At 37.3% G+C, this 22,780-nt stretch overlaps 1 protein-coding gene across 1 annotated transcript in view; it reads left to right on the forward strand.

The window, feature by feature from the left end:
• The window catches only part of stt3b.S (STT3B, catalytic subunit of the oligosaccharyltransferase complex S homeolog), a 54,909-nt gene extending 42,290 nt beyond the window's left edge, over positions 1–12,619 (forward strand). Inside the window, exons 10-16 of the mRNA XM_018269299.2 lie at positions 157–362; positions 4,639–4,826; positions 5,345–5,516; positions 5,767–5,940; positions 6,026–6,139; positions 9,701–9,913; positions 10,774–12,619. Of these exons, the coding sequence (XP_018124788.1) occupies positions 157–362; positions 4,639–4,826; positions 5,345–5,516; positions 5,767–5,940; positions 6,026–6,139; positions 9,701–9,913; positions 10,774–10,854 (1,148 nt within the window). The 3' untranslated portion in view covers positions 10,855–12,619. The remainder of the gene's footprint in view (positions 1–156; positions 363–4,638; positions 4,827–5,344; positions 5,517–5,766; positions 5,941–6,025; positions 6,140–9,700; positions 9,914–10,773) is intronic.
• Positions 12,620–22,780: the final 10,161 nt, after the last annotated feature.

Consider the following 22,780-nt stretch of genomic DNA (forward strand, 5'->3'; position numbering starts at 1 on the left):
CATTCCTAATTTAATAGGGTCTTTACCTGGTCATATTCCCTTTAAACAACCACTTTTGCTTTGCTGTGCATGTCATGCATTTATAGCTGCATTCTGTATCTGCTGATAATTGCTTGTTTTTGTCCTTAAACTACAAACTGCCATTTGTCTTTGCAGTTGCTCTGTATGCAATTAGTGCCGTTTACTTTGCTGGCGTAATGGTTCGTTTGATGCTGACCTTGACTCCTGTGGTTTGCATGCTGTCGGCCATTGCCTTCTCCAATGTTTTTGAGCATTATCTGGGTGATGATATGAAGCGGGAAAACCCCCCAGTGGAAGACAGCAGTGACGAAGAGCGAAATTCTGGTACACTCTATGATAAGGTATTAAGTATGTTTATTGCATACAGCTGTATTCAGAATAATAGCAGTCCGACATTACTAACCTGATCAATCACTGTTTTTGGAAGAAGTTTTTTTTTTTCTACATGGAAAATAATTTACTAGTAGGTGTAGTACAGACCCAACAGACCCAACAATCATGACATGCATGCTGCTGATAATGTATAATTAAATCATTAGTTGAGGCTCAATCAGGGCTCAAAATAATAGCTTGTTCCAAATAATAGCAGTGGGGAGTTCAATTTGTGAGGTCGTTCATTCTGTGGTTTTAGTGCATTTCTCTTTGAAAATCGAAGTAAAATAGCGAATTCCAGACATTGTTCAGAAGGGGAAAACATATAAAGAAGTGCAGAAAATGATAGTCTACTCAGCTGCAATGATTTAAAATGGCAATCAAAACCTGAAAGTCGTGAAAGAAAATGGAAAACTAGCATTCAAATAGATAGAAGAATAGCAAAAATGGCAAAGACTCGGCCAATGATCGGCTCCAGTAAAGTCTAAAGTACCCTGTGAGTATCAATTAGAAGATGCTTGTGTGAAGCCCCCGTAAAGTCCCATTGTTGAAAAAAAGACGTGCTGAAGTGCTTACAATTTGCCAAAGAACAAATTGACTGGCCTAAAGAGAAATGGCGCAACATTTTGTGAACTGATGAAAGTAAGATTGTTCTTTTTGGGTCTAGGGGCCAAAGACAGTGTGTTGGGCCTATTTATTGCATTCAAATGGTTAGAGGACGACAAGGTGCTCCAGAATTAGTTGTAAAGTTACTCACCAAACAGTGAAAGTGGTCCGGGTGCACCAGCCCCAGACCCCCAGCTTCGGGGAGTGGTACAGCAGAAGATAAAGAAGCAGGGCTGACCCTGAAGCTGAATTGAAGCTATAATTTTAAATTTTTCTACCAATAAATTTATCTTTTAACTGAATATCTCTGGTCTTGTGGATCCGTTTGAGTGCCGGTCAGCCCTGCTTCTTTATCTTCTCCTATTTATTGCATACCAGGGATCATGGATCCGTTTCAGTACATCAAAATACTTGAAGAGGTCATGTTGCCTTATGCTGAAGAGGAAATTTCCTTGTAATGGGTGTTTCAACAAGACAACGACCCCAAACACACCATTAATGAGAAACATCTTGGATCCAGACCAACAAGATTGACGTTATGGAGTGGCCAGCCAAATCCCCAGACCTTAATCTAATAGAAAACTTGTGGGGTGATCTCAAAAATGCTGTTTTTGAGGCAAAACCAAGAAATGCAGAATAATTGTTGAATGTAACAGGTGCCAGATATTGGTCGACTCCATGCAATACAGATGTGCAGAAGTTCTCTGAAACAGTGTTTATACTACTAAATATTAGTTCAGAGATTCAAAGGAAATCAATTAATTATATATTAATTGAGATCAAGTACAAGGTACTGTTTTATTATTACAGAGAAAATAAATAATTTTTTACGATTTTGATCAAATGGAGTCTATAGGAAACAGACATTACGTAATTCTGAGCGTTCTGGATAACGGGTTTCCGAATAACAGATCCCATACCTCTAAGGATTTTGAGATTTATTTGCTTTTTTTAAATACACTGCTATTACACAACTGTATATCACAGATATGTTTGTCCCGTTCTGAGCTTAGGTCACATTATCATATCTGTACTTGCAGACCAAGCTTGAAACCTCGATTTACACTGTTTGCCAGCGATAAGCAGGCAAACTCAATATTAAAACCTATGCTTTATAATAATTGTATGAAAAAAATTGCTGTCTACTTTGCTGGAATAAAAGTAGGACTTGCTGTCAAGTATAAATAGCCACGGATTTACCTGGCTAGGGCATGTTATATTCTGTTTCATTTCACTCCAGATTTTAACTATGTAGGAGCTATATAAAGGAAAATTCTAAAAACTATATTTATGTGTACATCTCCTGAGGGGGGTTATTTCAGTTTAATTTATGTCAATTTTAAGGTGATTTGCATTTAATTGATCTGGAGCCATATAACGTATATGCTAAATACCATGCTCATAATCATTCTTAATATAGGTTGAAAATAATGGTTGAAATGTATATGGGAAGAAAAAACATCTGTAAAATTATGCTTCAGACTTCGTGCACAAAAATCCATATGACACTACCATAGAGCATTATTTTTTATGCAGGTTTTTGTATTTTATGAGTACTTTGGTATTAATGTGGCAAATTGTGTTTAACCTCTATTGTTTTTCTGCATCTCCAACGAGAAAACAAAGTGCTTGAAATGACGATCCATTTTTCCCCTCAAACTTTAATTGCACTCCTTGGCAGTGCAGTGCATGCGGGGGATAACAGTTTGATTATGCAATGGTTGCGTTGAATGCCAGGTTATTTTTCATGCTGGTTGCCACTCAGCAGGATGAATGCTAGATTGCCTGCTGCTAGGTAAGTGCTACATTATGAGCACTACTCTGCCAAAAGACCACGTGGGAATCACTGGCTTTTTTTGTTTTATACACGTGAGAGCATACCATATTTTTAAATATTCAATTTAGATTTAAAGAGTTTTATCATTTTTGCAAAACCAACATGATGTTAAACCTAAAACACCTTGTTTACTGTCATTACTTGTCCTTTAAATATGTACAATACAGTACATTCTTCTTATTATTCTGATAAGAGAAATTAGTATTTTTAGCTTGCATGAATAATTGAGCTGTGCAATTTTCCTTTGATTTTCCTCCCACTTGGAACAAAGGCCAAAGGTGCATTTATAAACATTGTGGCACTATAAATAGGGTGACATTTAATTCAGTATGTATTGTACATTCATCAAGAGAATATACAGTCATATGAAAAGGTTTGGTAACCCCTCTCAGCCTGCATAATAATGTACTCCACTTTCAACAAAAAAGATAACAGTGGTATGTCTTTCATTTCCCAGGAACATCTGAGAACTGGGGTGTTTTCTGAACAAAGATTTTTAGTGAAGTAGTATTCAGTTGTATGAAATGAAATCAAATGTGAAAAACTGGCTGTGCAAAAAATCGGGTACCTTTGTAATTTTGCTAATTTGAATGCATGTAACTGCTCAATACTGATTAATGTCAACACCAAATTGGTTGGATTAGTTTGTTAAGCCTTGTTTTTAGGCAGGCGTGTCCAATCATGAGAAAAGATATTTAAGGTGGCCTATTGGAAGTTGTGCTTCTATTTGACTCTCCTCTGAAGAATGACAGCATGGGATCCTCAAAGCAACTCTCAAATGTTCTGAAAACAAAGATTGTTCAGTATTATGGTTTGGGGAAAAGCAAAAAAAAGCGCTCTCAGAGGTTTATACTGTCAGTTTCAACTGTAAGGAATGTAATCAGGAAATGGAAGGCCACAGGCCCAGTTGCTGTAAAACCCAGGTCTGGCAGGCCAAGAAAAATACAGGAGCGGCATATGCGGAGGATTGTGAGAATGGTTAAAGTCAACCCAAAGATCACCTCCAAAGACCTACAAGAACATCTTGCTGCAGATGGTGTATCTGTACATTGTTCTACAATTCAGTGCAATTTGCACAAAGAACATCTGTATGTCAGGGTGATGAGAAAGAAGCCCTTTCTGCAATCACACCACAGAGTCGCTTGTTGTATGCAAAAGCTCATTTAGACATTTAAGCAGAGGGAGAAGTACAATATTCTGGAATGGCCGTCACAGTCCCCTCAACTTGAACATCATCAAAAATCTATGGGAAGATTTTAAGCAGGCTGTCCGTGCTCGGCAGCCATTACATTTAACTGAACTGGAGAGATTTTGTATGGACAAATAGTCAAAAATACTATAGGAGTCGTCTAGAGGCTGTTACGTTTGCAAAAGGAGGCTCAACTAAGTATTGATGTAATATCTTTGTTGGGGTGCCCAAATTTATGCACCTGTCTAATATTGTTATGATGCATATTTTCTGTTAAACCAATAAACTGTCACTGTTGAAATACTACTTTTTCCATAAGGCATGTTCTATATTAAAAGGAAGTTGCTACTTTGAAAGCTCAGCCAATGCTAAACACAACTCCAAAGAATTAAGAGGGGATCCCAAACTTTTTCATATGACTGTACCTGTCAGAAAGTGAGTGCAGTGCTATAAATGGCGACGGTAGTACTGTATATTTGGTAGGTAAAATATAGTAACCAGCAGAAAAGATTTCAAGATTGGGAGATATTGCATATATATGAATGTAATTTTGTTTCACATGTATATATTACAACTGGCTTTACTACTGCTTCTTGTTTGTTTTTCCTTTCAGGCTGGCAAAGTGAGAAAGCATGTGTCCGAGCAGGAGAAAGCAGAGGAAGGTCTTGGCCCTAATATAAAGAGTATAGTCACTATGTTGATGCTAATGCTGTTGATGATGTTTGCTGTACACTGTACGTGGGTAACTAGCAATGCTTACTCCAGCCCTAGTGTGGTATTGGCGTCATACAATCACGATGGGTAAGATTTCTTTAACCTTTCCATGTTATTTATTTATTATTATATACTTTTGATGTGTTTATTTATTTTAGAAATCCATGCATGTTTCCTCAAGCAATTAATAATTTAAGGTTAAATGCATTCTGGGTAGTAGAAGAGAATAGTAAGGAGACTGCTGGTGTGGTCTGTAATCCCTAAGAAGTTTCCTTTGTTGATTAAGACTACATTTTGCAAAAGGAACTGTTATCTCTAAGTGCGTCATAAGGTGTAGATAGAAGTGTATGAATTGAATACTTGCACTGTTGGGCATAGGAGCATTGTCAAAAAGAAAAAAAGTTTTAACAAACCAGTACAATTAGTTCTCTTCTGTTCTATTCTATTTATGTATTTTGTGTTCCTTTATTAAAGGGGTTGAGGGGCAAACCCTTCCATACTGGGCTATAGTGCATTCCCTCTTCCATTTAGTTTTTATTTGTTATAATCCATAAAAGGGTTAATTTCTATCACCACCGTGTTTGACATAATTTGTATTGTTTCAGAACACGAAATATCTTGGATGACTTCAGAGAAGCATACTACTGGCTAAGGCAGAATACAGATGAACATGCCCGTGTTATGTCCTGGTGGGATTATGGCTACCAAATTGCAGGAATGGCTAATCGAACCACTTTAGTAGACAACAATACGTGGAACAATAGCCACATAGCTTTGGTAAGCCAAAAACCACAAATTGAGTTCAAAAACACCCTCTCGAAACACATGTAATAAAAGGCACTACGTTTCCCAAGGTGCAGTAATCCATGGCAACCACCAAGACAATGCTGCCTATGGGTGCTATAGTCCTATAGCTAATTTTTAATCTTTTATTACATTTCCTAATGTGTGCTATGGCTTTTGCCAGTCAAAAGAATACTACATATACTTTGCATCCACAGGATTACTAATTCTCGGTTTTGTATAGGTTGGAAAAGCAATGTCTTCAAATGAAACCGCTGCTTATGAAATAATGAAAAGCTTGGATGTAGATTATGTACTAATAATATTTGGGGGTGTAATTGGATATTCTGGTGATGACATCAACAAATTCCTCTGGATGGTTCGAATAGCAGAAGGAGAACATCCAAAAGATATCAGGGTAATTATCCAAATCCTTCTGGGATTTTTTTTTTTTTTTTTAAATAAAAGGACACTGAATCCCAATAAATGTTTTACGTTTCCAGGAAAGTGACTACTTCACACCACAAGGAGAGTTTCGTGTAGACAAAGCTGGATCTCCAACCTTGCTCAATTGCCTCATGTATAAGATGTCATATTACCGGTTTGGTGAAATGCAGGTACATTTGTTGTTCTGTTAATTCCAATACATGCCCTTTATTAATAATAATATTAATAATCCGTAAAAAAATTATTGCTTACAGAGAGCACCCCCTGTCATGACTTACTGCCTCAGGTGTTAAGAATGTTTTATATCAGATGAAGGATTCCTTATGATAAATAATAAATAAATAAGAGACATACACTATAGTAAAATGAAAGGGATATAAACTGAATATGTTTATAATTCATAGCATATTAAATGAAGGTTTCAAACCACAATAACACCATTTTAGATGCTTTGTTTGTAAACAGTGATAGAGTACCAAGTAGTTCAGATGCAGCCATACAACAGACCATTTAGGATATATGTTTTATGGTGGTTTTAATGTCCTGGAAGAAAGCTTCACGTGCTAGTTGCCTAATGGGTACATTCGTCACTATGTCATTCTGATACTGATCCTGTCCCTAAATCTGCAGAGGGTATTTTATTCATAAGGAAGTTCATCAAATATAGTCTCTTCTTTCTGCAGACTTTATCTTTCCTTGAATCAGATTTTAGTTTACCGTATATACTCGAGTATAAGCCGAGTTTTTCAGCATCCAAAATGTGATGAAAAAGTCTACCTCGACTTATACTCGAGTCAGTGAGCAGTAGCTGAGATTGCAGTCACTTTTAATCATTCCTATACCAACAAGTCGCTTGGGGAGAGACTGCATTATCACACAGCGCCCTCTGTTGGTTATATGAAAGAATAACCGTGCGCCCTCTGTTGGTTATATGAAAGAATAACAGTGACTTCAATATCACACAGCACCCTCTGCACATGGTAGTGGGATAGTGGGACAATGCACACAGTAATCTGTTTGGCAATTCTCTGTCACCATCAACTTTGCAAAGAAGTCCGGTTGATCACTGGGGTGGTCGCGGAATGTGCGCTGCTGGGAGACAGGGCTGTAGTTGTGTCTAGGCTTATCTTCGAGTCAATACGTTTTCCCAGTTTTCGTAGGTAAAATTAGGTACCTCGGCTTATACTCGGGTCGGCTTATACTCGAGTATATACGGTATATTAAACTTATAATATAGATAGATAATATAATTTATCTGGAAAATGTTCCTGTCTGTGGCCAATATAGAGAGCATCTACAGTATATGTAAAATGTTGCTCATAGCCATCAAGCAATATGTGACCCTTCAGCAAACCATAGCAAATGGGTTTATACATCTCTGTATTTCCATTTACATCGTTTACTTGGTGCTGCCATTTCATTGTATGTTTCCCTCAGATCACTTGACAGCAGTTAGCAGGTTCTAACTGTGTGGGAGTAAGATACAGCTCAGTCCATTCATTGGCTGATGTGCGTGTGATCTGAGATAAAGGGATATATAGTAGTATTCTAAATTTCAACTTGGCATAATCCAAAGGCACATGTATTTTATATAAAAACGTTTTATTTATGGGCCATAGGGTAGATACATAAAGGTCGATATTACTTAACGCACAGTTTTGTGCATTATTTAAGACGCGTTATTTAAGGAATGATTCATCAAAGTATTTTCGCATGCGTTAATAGACATATAACAAGCGTTAATTCTACATTTCTGAAAAAATGTATTTTAATCGCATTGCGATATTTATAGAATAGAATTAATCCTAACATTATTCACTAACCTCTCTTAATCGATAAAATATTGCGATAATTGCAATATAAATTGCATATGCAAATTAGGGGAGGGAGATCATGTGACTTTTTGTCACAAAACAAGGAAGTAAAAAATGTTTTCCCCTTCCCACCCCTAATTTGCATATGCAAATTAGGATTCTGTTCGATATTCGGCTGAATCTTTCGCAAAATTAGGATTCTGTTCGATATTCGGCTGAATCTTTCGCAAAGGATTCGGGGGTTCGGCAAAATCCAAAATAGTGGATTCGCTGCATCCCTAATTTTCATGATACCTTGGGCAGATCCAGAATGCACTACGTTCTGTCATGGAATTATATTGTTTCCCAGGGAAAGGAATGACTTGAATACTGTAAAAAGAGACTTCTACTCTGCCAGTGGTATCCCGAATGTCTTAGGTGCTATAGATTGCACCAATAACATGTGACAATATCAAATGCCTTAAAATATCGCATACTATAAAATACCGCACACAATTCCGCTAAAATGTACGTAGAAATATCACTTCTTAAGTTAGACAAGTGAACTTTTAGTGAATCAATCGTTAATTCTAAAAATATAAGAAATGATGATTTTTAAGGCATGCTATATATAACACTCACTTTTTCATCCTTTAGTGAATCGGGCCCCATAGTGTCAGACTGCCAATGTTCAAGAATATAATTCTTGCAGCTTTGTATTATGTGTTAATGACCTATTATTAAAAGGGGATATGGCCATGTAAAGATATTGCCATTTGATATGAAGTTTAATTTTTGGGACATGTGTCCAAGGAGTGATGGAGACAGACATCCTGATACCATAGAGACCAGTCATTTCCAACAGACATCGATATCTATTCACAAGTCCATTCTTTTGATTTTTCGAGGAATGTATTAGTAAAAGTGCTCTTAAGCTGGTCAAGCACATAAAGATTAATTTGTTTTGTGAGGTCTTCAGAGGAATGGAGTTGACTGTCCACAGAGTGGACAAAATTGAGTCGTACAGTGAACATATTATAATAGGAGCCTATGCAGACCCATTCCAGATCATAATAGGGGCCTAGGTAGTCCCAACTGGAGAGGTCCGCATGAACACCCCAATGCAGCTAGGGTTGCCACCCGGCCAGTATTTTACTGACCTGACCGGTTAAAATGATACTTGACCCCAATGTTATCATTAGGGAAAAATCTAAGTACTGTATATAGGAAGGCCGGTATTTTTTTCCAAAATAGGTTGCAACTCTAGATGCAGCCAACAAGATTTTGATGCCTGCCTTCATAGGTCGCACTGTTATCTGCCGGCATTCTGCCTTCTATTTAAGCCACAGACTGACTTGTGCATATGAATTTACAATTTTGAGGTGACAAAACTTTCATTTTTCCTCTATCTAGGGAACAAGAGCACCATTACAAAGTGGATGAAAAGGCATGCATATATACATTTGATATGTTGGGGAGGCGGCCTTTTTGACCCCCATACACACAGCTGCTGCTTTGGCAGCTCATGTTAGCCTGTATAATCATGATAGGATAGGAATACCCTCATCATATTATGATTTAATGTCACAGGGAGTTTTATCATCTGTACACTTGCCCATGTTGTAGTATATTTATGTATACATTCTCAGTCCTTCTAATATGAATAGATCATCTAACAATTTCTGCTTTGTTTTTGTGGTTGTTCGAATGTTTGAGTCATTATTAATGATTGATTTATTAATGTTTAGACAAAGGAATAACATAGTGGAGAGTGACGGGATCATGTGTAATACTGTTGTTGCCTAATGTATTTTGTTGCCTTTAGGAAGATGCCCATAGCACAAATCAATATGTGCCTCTGTATATGAGCAGTATTACCTTAGCTAAGCCTGTCTATTGTTTCACTTGACATTTACCGTGTATACATTTGTTTTGCAGCTTGATTTCCGAACACCACCTGGATTTGACCGGACACGTAATGCTGAAATTGGGAATAAGGATATTAAATTCAAGCATTTGGAAGAAGCATTTACATCGGAGCACTGGCTTGTTAGAATATACAAAGTTAAAAAGCTAGAAAACAGAGAGGCACTTGATCATAAACCTAGAGTAACCAATATTGTACCAAAACAGAAATATTTATCAAAAAAGGTATGTTTTTGTGCTTCTTCATCTTTATGTTAAGAGAGCCATGTGGTGCAGCTGCAGTGAGCATTTGACTTACCCTGTGTAAATAAGTCTATGGCCATGTTGTGATTCATGGAAGATTTGTGTTTGATAAAGCAGTAGCTTTCCTCCAGATTATTTCCTGGACCATCCCGTCATCTATTTAGATTCCTGATGTCTCAGTGGCAGCCAGACACCCATGTAGGAAGGAGAAATTATAGACCTGTAGTTACATTATGACCACCCTCAAGTAATAACTATACAGATGGTTATAATAAGATGGGCCACTCACTTTTAGACATGCAGCAGATCCAGAATTTACATATTTTGCCAGATCTTTAGTGTGGAAGTCACGTAACTTTAGTATAATTTGCGTTTGCGCAGATTGTCAGGGTGTCTGGTTCTACATTGTCTACTTCCCATATTATTACTTGGGTGAGGAGCAGGTTCCCCAGATGTAGTAAACACTGTGCAACACAGGTTCTATGTCTCATTGAGTTGGGCATCACTGGGCAAAGTTCGAAGTTAGGAGATAAAGTAAGCAGGGACTCAAACCCAATCAGCTTATTAGTATCACTTTGTTTAAGTATATTGATCTCTAGGGTATTTACACCCACAAAATCCAGTTTGTTATCCCAAAGTTTAGCATAATATACTTCTATCTTCAGCATATATAGGCTTGCTGTAAGGAATGAAGGGGCCCATTCAGTCGCATTAGACTGAAATGAAGTCCACGGTGAATGAGACTTAATAGCAGAGGGGCAGAGAATCTGTTTAATACAAGATTTGGTCAACTGATTGTTGCTTTTATTGTGCTAAACTTTGTATTTTACTTTTGTCTGTAGACATCTAAGAGGAAGCGTGGCTACATTAGGAACAAGCTGACACTGAAGAAAGGCAAGAGACCAAACAAGAAGTCTGTCTAAACAAACTTAACTCACAGGAACTTGTCCTGGTGATGGCCAGCATTTGCCTTTAGGTGAACTCATGTTTCTACACTAACATGAGGGTACAGAACCATCTTTGGTCCAGATTATTGTACAAAATTTTCAGGCAATGTCTGATCCAATATATATAATTGGCTTATTAAGAACAGCTGTTCTAGATTTATAATGTAAAGCCAGACAGATGCTGTACCAGAATAACAGCAGATTTTTTTTTTTTTCCCCCAAATCTGTTCACAATTTGGACTGCACCAAAGAGCCCTCTAATATGGTCATTGGCACATGTCAATTTATTAGTTTTTCTTTTCTCCAAATAAAATAATAAACACACAATGCATATTCCTCATGAGGCCCAGACAGAAATAACAGGATAAGTGCAGTTTGTGGATTCTTGAAGTGAACAGTTCTTATGCCTGTCAACTGTAATACAAAGAAATACAAGGATAAAGCATGACTTAATGAAATTTAAACAATAAAGTAAAAATTTGTTTGCTCTAGCTGTTTTTATTTTTAAGACTTTCAAGCTGTACAAAAAATAACTTTGGTCTTTACCAGGCATGTGAAAGTTAACTACATTCGCTTTTAATTTTGTACAATTTAGAACAATCAATGGTGAATCAGAATGGCGTCCAGTACATTGTACTTAATCAAAGGCACAGCGAAGAGAGAAACTCAAACCTTGCTGACACTGGGGGAGTTGCTCCTGCAGTTGTTGTGCTGGGGAGACTCTAATATTCGCAAATAATGCCTTTTTCATACTGAAACATCGACAAAATCCTGTTATTTGTGTTTGTTACTGAAAATTTTAATTGTTTTTGCCATGAGGTCCAAGATAAAGGTTTCTGGTTGAACGGAAATTGAAGATGGTTTGTATCCATTCTTCTCTTCTAGACAACCAATGCATTTGATCCCAAACAGTGGCTGCTGAACGACTTTGTCATATTTAGAGCTCTGGAGTAAATTTGGGCAGTTGTATTTGAATGCTTACAGCTTTCAGATGTTTTGATGTAAGCAAGTATACAACTATAGAATTATTTTGATGAATTATAGTGTAAAAACAGAAGGTATCTTTAAATGCCTCCCTGAGATTCTAGATTTTTTGTGAATTCTTTTTGTTTGTTTGTATTTCTTAATTTGACTATGGATTTGGTTTCTTTTGGCTTAATTTGATCTCATTTTTTATGTGTTCTTTGTAGAAAAAAAATGACAATTGTGTCAATTGAAATGCACTATATTGTAAATGGGGTAAAGAATATGGGCGGCTATGGTAACATTTTGCCATTTGCTCATTTCCCAGATATTTTTGGTTTTTTTTTTTAGATCTTGATGGAAAATAATGCTGTGGATTTTGCACCTAAAGCAGACATTTTTGCTACATATGGGCACACCAATAATTGTGAAACCAGGATTACACAATGTGAGCCATATGCCTCAAAGCCAGCTCTACCTGTAAATTCATGCAACCTTGCAACTGAATTTCACAGGTGTAGGTGGAAGGTGACGCTCTATAGCAAGAAGGTTTTAGTGTCTGTTTCCCTAAAAGATCGATATACATATATTTGTACTTTTTTTTCTTTTTTTCTTCTGCTTAAACTAAAGTCCATAGAGTCACTTAATTGTAAAGCGTTTTTAAGTGACTCAAACATAAAGTGACCGGGGGGGGGGATTTGTTTGTCTAAGATTTAAAAAAAAGAAAAACCGCTTAAAATTTGTTTGAATATAGGGGAATAAAGTTTTATTAATACTTTCTTTTGTGTACTGTTTTTGTTTCACCTGCCCATGTTTCCAATGTTTCATCTGTCCTGGCAATGAATAATGAGTTGATTAGGCAAATACTTGCGTTAAGATTTTTGGTATAGAAAAAAGAAACTTAAAAATGACTTCCAAGACGTTTATTGAAGAGACATGTAAATGGAATTGCAGTAAAAAAAACTGGAAAACATTTATTTTCAAATAAAAAGGGAAACCATTGTGTTGCAGTATTCATTTAAATTTGCATCACATTTACCCCTTTTCATTTTGGGGTATTCTAATACACAATGAAGGTTTGCTCTACACACCGCACTGAAAACTTTGAGTGTGTCACAGTGCATTCTGTTAACTAGACAAAAGAATATGCAGCTGTTTAGTGGGTTTATAGTGCCACAAAGCAAGTTTTAAAATTTGATAGCATTGGTTGCTGCCATTTTTCTTATGTTGCTGAGCAATGTTTTATACTAATAAACCGTATTGTTGAAAGAAGACAACCGGGCTTACAACGCTTGTAAGAATGGGAATAAAATAAGTGAAATCAAAACCTAAATCTTTAGAAAAAGTTAGAAAATTAGAAACAAATTAAAGACTTTTTTTGTGGTAAACTGTTTGTTTGAAAATGGTGAATGGGGAACTTGCCCTTTAATTCTCTTCTTGCCTGCCACTTTTCCCAAAATGACAAGCCAACCTGCGGTTTGTACTCTTACTTAAGCAGTATATCTATAGAAATAAGGCAAATCAACTGGACTTGCTGTGTTCAAAAGTGTGTCCTTTAAGATGTAGGTACACTGCTGAGTTCTGACAAGAGCAGCTGTCTCTTCTATGCTGCACCGTACGCTGGTGTAACTGTTGTTTGGTTTCTCCCGTATACAAATCAAAGGATTCCGCACTGCACTGCACTGCATACACAATGTTACTCCTCTTGTGCTTTGGGATGGGGTCTTTTGGGTGAACTAGTTTCTTCTTCAGTGTGTTGCTGGGTTTAAAGCAGATAGGTATTTGGTGTTTATTAAAAATCCTTCTAAGTTTTTCCGACACCCCAGCTACATATGGGACGACCAAGTTCTTTCTCCTGTTCGGTTTTCCACCTTCACTGGTAGTCCTATACCATAACCTGGATGAATGAGAATCTTCACAAACTTACTTAAAGGACAAGGAAAGGCAAACAAATCAAATCCTATTTTTACTTTCTTTAATGAAAAAGAAACCTATCTCCAATATACTTTAATAAAAAATGTTTACCGTTTTTATAAGAAACCTGACTGTATGCAGTGAAATTCTCCCTTCATTTACTGCTGTGGATAGGAATTGTCAGACGGTCCCAAACTGCTGAGCAGGGAAACAATCATACTTATGAACAGCAGAGGGAGCCCCCGCCTTACTTACCAGCCATGCAGAATTCAAGCAGCTTTGTTTATGACGATCCCTAAGCAGCCCAGACCACACTGAGCATGTGCAGTTAGTCTTAGTCTTGCAAAAATGTTTAACAAAGTTACAAGATGACAGCCCCCTGTGGCCAACTTTGAAAGCATAAATCATTTGTTTGATTAGGCTTTGTGGTGCAGTAAGTTTATGTTTAGTATACAAAATACAGCATTTCTAGCCTTATTCTATTTTAGACTTTCCTTGTCCTTTAAGCAGCATTCCCTGACCAAAATAGTTTTACATAGAAAACCTATTTTTTTTCCCCACATGACAACCTAAACATTCTATATGTGCCTGACATTTTGTGTAATTCCAACTCTGTAACAGGAAAATTAACACCATAAATTCATTCAAATTAAAAATATACAAATATTTTCATGGAATTTAAATTTGGTGTAATTGTTTTTGCATGGAGACATACTGTACACATTCTTTTATGTGCATGAATAGGATTTTAGCTCAGTGTTCCCAGACCTCACCAATACCAAATTATGTGTAGTTTTAGGAAGAGTCCCGACATGTCCACAACCAATAGTATTACAAAAGAGAATTATTAAAGTACTGCATGAGAAGGCAGAGTATAATACAAGTTTAACCCATATGGTAAATATCAAATTCCCCATAACCGTATTTTGTAAAAGAAGCCAAACACCTAACTTCAGAACACAGCAGAACCTTCCCCGGCATATTGCCAAATAGTTTTTTCCGTCACTGCAAAATTCATCTTTAGATTACTATTATCTGCATGTTAATCCAACATTCAAAAATGTAAAAGCTAAGGACCATCCCTACAGCTTAAGTAGTTTGAGTCCACTACTTAATCTTTATGAATGGATCCAGAGAGATCAAATAAATAATCACTATCCTGAAAGTTGGATTTAAAGCAGACAGCCTGGGAATTAGAAGCTGGCTTTTCACCATTTTATTTGAATACCTATGCAATTTATGAGCTTAAAGGAGAAGGAAAGGCAACAGTCACTGGGGGATGCCAAAAGTTAGACGCACTCAATAATCACTTACCTGATACCCTGGGCAGGTGCTTCTATCAGCAGAAAACTGCCCGGCCTGGTGTTTTCACAGGAAGCAGCACGGAGTGATCCTCTTCATATTTTCTTTGTGCGTGTTCGCATGCACGTGAGAGTGAAAAGCCAAACTTTAACAAAAAATACACTTTTTTTTCACTCTACTGTGCATACAAAAAATTTTAATAAAGAAGAAGGTTTTTCCATGGTGCTCGCTGAGAAGAACCTCAGTCTGGGAAAGTTTTCTGTTAAAAGGAGCACCAGCCTGGGGGTATCCAGTCCGTGAATACAATTTGGGAGGGGCCTATGTTTGTATATTTGTAATGTGTTCATATACCAACATTCATTTCCAGTTATGGAGAAGTTTTAGCTGGTTATATTGACAAGTCCATGCTGCCAGCTGCAATTTGATGTTTCTTGTCTTACATACACACCCAGGACAAATACCCTAAAGGGCGAAGTGACTAACTTCGTGACGTCATTTCGTAACTTCCCTAACGGGCGCAGGTGAATTTTCGCTCTGGCGAAGGGATGTAACTCCGTATATTCAGTAAGATGAGGATTTTACGGAACGTTACTTCTTGTGCCAGACTTGCCTTCGCCATCTCAGACCAGGCGAAGTGCAATGGAGTGGATAGGACTTCCTCAATTTTTTGTTGAAACATTTTCTAAGTCCCAAAAAACATGGTGTCTTTTACTTTTTTTTTTTTTGCGATAGGCTGCAAAAGACCGTCATTTTTTTTTTTTAGGTAACCGGGTTCCCCCCTACATTTCCTAACATATGGCACATAAACTATACAGTGGGCTCATGTGTAGGGCAATATAAGAACTATATTTTATTAAGGTTCCCTGGGCTTGTGTAATGTAATGTATTTGCAGCAACATATATGTCCATTAAACTTTCACTTCCCGCCGTATGCAAATTAGCCAACGCTAGCGCAACTTCAATTTGCTTGCTGAAGTAACGCTAGCACAAGTTAGCCAGCATTCGGCACCCTGAACGAGATTTCGTCGTTTACGGAACTAGCGTTGTCCTGGCGAAGTGTTGCAATGGCTGCAAAGCCATCACTGGCGAATTTTCGCACTTAGGGAATTTGCCTTTTTGAGTTTTGCACCAGATTTGAAAACCTGCTAAACAAAGAGCATGTTGTTCCATAGGGTGACCCTTATTCCCTTATAACCTTACTCTGGACAACCATTGGTTTCTTATGTAAGTTCTAGTGAATCTCGGGCAACTGGAAGCTTAGGACTGGTGTTCGCCAGTTAAAGCTAAAAATGTAGGACCTGGGGCAAGTTCTGGCCCATACAAATCAATCCATTTGCACTGTCCTCCAGATATGATTCCACTTGGATGAGCACAGATGCAAGAAGATTCTATGTGGCTGTCTAGACTTTCCACTACTAGATACATGACCTGGATAAGTAAAAACATTCATAAAGTAATTGGACTTTGAGTATCATAAAAAGTTTCACCACCCACTCAAGCATAGGCTTCACTTCAACTCTGAGTACAGCCGCATTTTAAACCATTTAGGGAAATAAAGTCAACCAACAGCTTTTTTTGTGCTTTGGTTGTACCAGCATCTGTCTCAGGGTAGTGCTTGGTTTAAAATAAAACATTGGAATACAATATTAAAATTCTTCAAGATTCCAGCCACATGGAATGGTAGTTATCATGTAGTTTTATCATTATCACCTGTTTTTCAGTAGTTCAATTCTTTTTTTATTGATTTTAACCAAAAACCAGCTGATTACTTTCAATAGTTTAATTGCAGGTTACAAAAAAAAATAGGACATTAGAACATTTAGACAACAATGTAAAGTTTGAATTATATAAATTAAATATTCAATAAAGTAACAAATAATTGAAAACTATTTCATGAAAAAATAAATAAACAAATAAAAGTCAAATTAGAGATTACTCTTCCAAGTTACAATTTTCTCCGCTCAACAACTAGATAAAGAGGGTAAACTAATGATAAGAGTAAAATACCATCAATACGAATGAGTAGAATATTATGTTTGTATAGAAGAGCACCATCTTTCAAAATCCGTACAATTTAATATAAATTTCACCTGTTTTTCAAATGAAGCAAAGAACTGACAGAAGCTGGTACACCCAAAAGACTCAACACCAAAGCACAAGAAAAGTAATGGGGTATATTATGTGCTGTGTAGTGAAGATGTATACATTGGGGAGACTGAACAACCACTCAATAAACAAGTGCAGTCTTATCTATAACTAATGGATAAGGGAGCTTCTTTGAGAAAAGCAATGTGCACATTTCGAACAAATGGTTTGTAAGAGGCATAAAGTAGGCCATTGATGCCAAACCAAAACAACCATCCCTAGAGACAGGGGCTAACAACATACAATGGCAGTTTAATAATTAGTCACACTTCTAGTCATGTCAAAAATAAACACCTGCCACAATGTGATTCATGATACCATGGTGATACTTGCAAAACCTCTGTAAATTGCTGCTAGCACCTATCTGAATAAGTTTCATGGAACCATTGTGAATGGATGTTGATCGCTGTATTACCCTTAAGGGTTTAAAATGTGGGGAAATTCCCTACCACTCGGTTGAACTGAAAAAGCAGATCGGATAAAATGTTTTCAAGAAAACTCAGCGAGTACAGTTGCTTTAGACGTATCACTACATGATATAATTGTGTGGCTGTTTGGGATGTAAAAAAATAAATAAAAAGATCCTTTGTGCTGTTTGTTTGGACTCAACGAGCTGTAAAATTTGAAAGGACAAATACTCTATGTAGTAAGTTGCTTGATTCTTAGGGGCAGATTTACTAAAGGCGGGTGGTGGCTAACGCTAGTGAATTACTAGCGACTTTTCGCCAGTAATTACATCCGCAGGGACATCGGCAATTCACTAACAGGGAACTTTAATTGTTGAACCCCATGACCTTTTTCCACAAAGTGGCTTGCAACAGCCTGATCTATTTTCTTTAACCTTATAGCGGACTTATGTTCCCGTATCCTGTCTCGTATCATGCGAGTGGTTTGTCCTACATACAAATACCCGCAAGGGCATTTCACAATATACACTACAAAAGTTGATGTACAAGTGTAATACCCCCTGATCTTGATGGGGTTGCCCTTGCGTGGATGATACACAGTATCTCCCTTTTGACAGTTGGAACAACAGTTACAGGAAAGGCACGGGAAAGTCCCATTATTTTTTGGGCGTAATACACCTTGCCTCAATTGTTTGCCCCCTAGGTCTGATCTCACCAGCATAGAACCAAGGGTTCTGTTTTTCTTGTATGACATAAGGGGTAAAGCTTGAAAGGATTCCACAGACGGTATCCCCTCCTTAAGCAAACTCCAGTGTCTATTGATAATTTTAGCCACATCTTTACTTAAAGATGTATACTTAGAGATAAATGGAACCCTCTTAGTTTTATTTTTATTAAATTTGTCCTGATATTTACATTCCTTACGGTCCCCCTCAATTTCTTTGCGTTGCTGTTTTAATAAGGGCATCGGATACCCTCTCTGAACAAATTTATTCTGCATCTCCTCTAGCCGTTCACTCTGTCTATCTCTGTTGGAAACAATCCTTTTTACCCGTAGGAATTGTGATTTTGGCAGTGACCTTTTTGTTGAGACAGGGTGGAATGACTCGTAATGAAGGAGTGTATTCTTATCAGTTGGCTTCACAAAAAGGTCTATTTCCAATTTCCCGTCCTGATTTAATACCATCGTGTCTAAAAAAACTATTTTTCTTTCATCAGCGTGTAGTGTGAATTTGATATGGGGTAGCGCCAAATTAATTTGTTGGTGAAAGTCTTTAAGGGTACATAGTGGCCCCGTCCATATTGCGAACACGTCATCGATGAATCTTAACCATAACTTACAATGTTGCAAAAACAACTCATTTACATACACATGCTCGGTTTCAAAATTATTCATAAATATGTTTGCATAGGACGGGGCCACATTAGACCCCATAGCTGTGCCTTTGATCTGTACAAAGAACTCATCTTGAAATAAGAAATAATTATTATGGAGTATTAACTCGAGACATTGAATCAAAAAATTTTTTTGAGATGCATCCAAACTCTCATCATGTCTCAGCTCGATGCGGACCGCCTCTACACCCCCATCATGTGGGATGGAGGTGTAGAGGCTCTCCACATCGAAAGTTACCAACAAGAAATTGTTCGGTAAATCTGACACCATTTGTAATTTTGATAAAAAATCATTTGTATCCTTTAAAAAGGATCTGTGGTTAGGTACATACATCTTAATCACCTGATCTACAAAGATAGAAAAGGGAGACAGTATGGAGTTTATACACGAAACAATCGGACGGCCTGGTGGATTATCCAGCGGGGAGGGAATAGAAATAAGGAACTGTTAAAGAAAGAAGCATGGTGGATACGTTGCTTAGAAACCATGGAACCCCATGGCCTAAATCGTGAATACGACTTACATTCTATACATTACATTACATTCTATATTCCGCTAAGTATGTTTTTAACTGGATTTTTATTTATGTTTTTAATATTACAGATTTTTGAACAAGAAAATAGCAGCATAGATATGGAGAAGGAGACTCCACCGACAAAACAAAATATAGTATGTTTAAAAAAATTTTTGTGATCTGTAGTTTGTGATGTGTTTAAGGATTGAGCCACAAGATGGCGCTATACAAGGTAATATAAAAATGTGTAACCATGTGTGAAACATTAACTTGACAAAGGGCCATGCGGCTTGAAACGTTGTTGCGTTTGTTCAGATGATAAAGCCATGAAGTTCCAATAAAGGCTTTTTTAAACAAATCTTCAAGACTGGTGCTGTCTATTGTGATTTTGGGATTTCTAAGCTGGTGGAAGTGGACACCAATTGACGTGCACCTGGTCGCTACATCTAAGAATCAAAGTGGTGAGTGCTGGCTGACTATTCGTATAATTCACTAACAGGCGCAGATGATAATTCGCTAGCGAACGAGACTGTCGCTGGCGTTCGCAATCTATCGACAGGCGACTTTTGCTCAGGCTCCGCAAATTCACTAAAATGCGGATTTTACTGAATGATACCTCTTTCACCAGAGTTGACTTTGCCACCTCAGACCAGGCAAACTGTTAAAATGAAGCTACATCTTCCTCAATCTGATGTCAGTTACATCATATCCTGTCTGCCAGAAATGCATTAAAGTTGAAAAAACGCTGGCAACTTGTCCTTTTTTTTAAGCGGGATTGCCTGCAAAAGTCCTAACTTAAACTTTGAGTACAGATAAAAGGAATTGTGTGCGCTTCCAGTAATAAAAGTTTCACCAGACCCTTGCGTCCCTCCTTTGTTCCAAAGATTTGGATTCTCTCTCAAGCCTTTCAGTCAAAGACTGACCCGCCATACATCTGTGCTGTGCGGCAAGTCGGAAAGGATGAGACTGTATAAGGCAGGGGACTGTTAGCGTGTGGAACGGTTTTGTGATTAACGACCAATAGACTTTGTTTCAACAACACGGACGGACGCTTATTCCTTTTCTCCTTTGGCAAAACTTACTTTACTATATTGCAGCTTCCAATTTTGGTCTTATGCTTTACGGCCATATTAAAGAAACCCTCTAGGATTGAGGAGAGAAATCAGCACGGGCACTTTATAGCTTCTCCTTTTCTATTTTTAACAGGAACTTTTTCACAATTAATTTTTTGATACTGGACTTATCATATAATTCATCAACTTCAACTTTTTTCATTGGATGTTTTACTGAACTATTTATATTTAATGTGTGCCAATCAATTAATTCATTATATGATATGCTATTAATATTAATTCATGGTATTTAGATGAAATTAATTCAACTGGTAGCAAATTGATTAATTTAAATTATATACATTAAATATCTTTATTTAATTGTTCGATTTAATGGTAAATGGTGATTACAGAAATGCCAATTGTTTAAATAAAATTTAGTGAATTTTTTAGAATTATCTACTGAGTGCATATTGAGACTCCTTTTTCAATTACAATTTTTCTACCTTTAGTCTCTTGCACCGTCAGTAATTTCTGACAATGTAGACTTTATTTGAAATTACCTGGTGTGCACAGCCTTGTTTAACTATATCTCTAATTGTAGCAGGAATATTTGGGCACATTAGTGAAATGATCTGCCACTTGGTCTATACTGCTGCCTTTGTGCTGAAGGTGTTAGCAATAGACACGTACTGGCACGTAGTGATGCCATACTTCTTTAGTTTACTGTACTGGCACGTCAGTACATCTATTGACACCTTCAGCCCTAAAGAAGTATGCGAAAACAGCGTGTCTCTATGTGCCAGTATGTGTCTATTGCTAACACCTTCAGCACACAGGCAACAGTATAGACCAAGTGGCAGATCATTTCACTAATGTGCCTTAATATTAAGGCTATGCAATTCCTGATTGCATTGTGCTGGGGGGCCTCATTATTATTAATTTCATGATGGAGGCTGAGGGCCGGTGTAAATTTGAAAACAGGCTGCAATTGGCCCCCGGGCCGCACTTTAGACATGCCTGCATTACATTTTCTGTTTTTTAATATAGCTTTAAAAATCACTCCAATGTACAGATGAATCCATTGGGATTTGACATTTTGTCATACAGTGTCAAGATGCCATTTTTTATTGCTAAATTCTGCCTCTAGATGGTGATAGAGTGCAGTATGTTGCTGTGATGGACTAATGCCATTGTACTCTAGCACCATCCAGAGACAGGTTTTAGCATTAAAAATTACACAATGTGACATAATGTGAAATCCAGATGATTTTATCTTTATTTCTTTAAAAAAAGAATTTCTCCACTTGCTCCAGAGTAAAAGGCACCCTAACGTAAGTATAAAAGACATGGCAGTATGACTTTCTACAGGGCTGACATAGGACGACCAGAACAGAGAGTAGATACTACATTTCAACTAGAAGTGTGGTCGCTGACTCACTGCCACTTCAAGGAGAAGGAAAGGCCAATAAATAAAATCCCATTTTTACTTTCTTTAATGAAAAAGAAACCTATCTCCAATATACTTTAATTAAAAAATGTGTACTGTTTTTATAAGAAACCTGACTGTATGCAGTGAAATTCTCCCTTCATTTACTGCTGTGGATAGGAATTGTCAGACGGTCCCTAACTGCTGAGCAGGGAAACAATCATACTTATGAACAGCAGGGGGAGCCCCCGCCTTACTTACCAGCCATGCAGAACTCAAGCAGCTTTGTATGTATATTTATATGAATATTGTATATTTGTATTTAAAAACAAAGTATGCTTGCCAAGACTTTAATCCTCAGCCACTGCGGTTCTAAGCTGTTTCCTCTCCACATACTATACAGCCATATGGAAGTGTTTTCCATATGGCTGTATATATTTTGCCAGGATCACTGGCAGCTGATCTGAGCATGCTCGCCGTTAAAACTACAGCACTTGGTTGGTCCCAAATCTAAATGAAAATGCGACAGAAGGGTGTTGTTTATTTGGACATTACAGGTGTAGAACAGGCCTCCTTTAATCTATTTCATTTAAAGATTCACATACCACATTCTCTCATGAGTAGATAAATGGCTGTAAAACGTGCTATGGCATTAACGTCACTTGTTACCAAGCTAGTTAGGTTTATTGATGCATCCCTGAAATAACGGTCAGGTCAAGTCTCTCAGTGATTCCAGGTTCCATTGAACCCATGTGCAACTCATTGGAGCAGATTGAGTGT

Source organism: Xenopus laevis, chromosome 6S (genome assembly GCF_017654675.1).
Source record: "Xenopus laevis strain J_2021 chromosome 6S, Xenopus_laevis_v10.1, whole genome shotgun sequence".
Classification (NCBI taxonomy): domain Eukaryota; kingdom Metazoa; phylum Chordata; class Amphibia; order Anura; family Pipidae; genus Xenopus; species Xenopus laevis.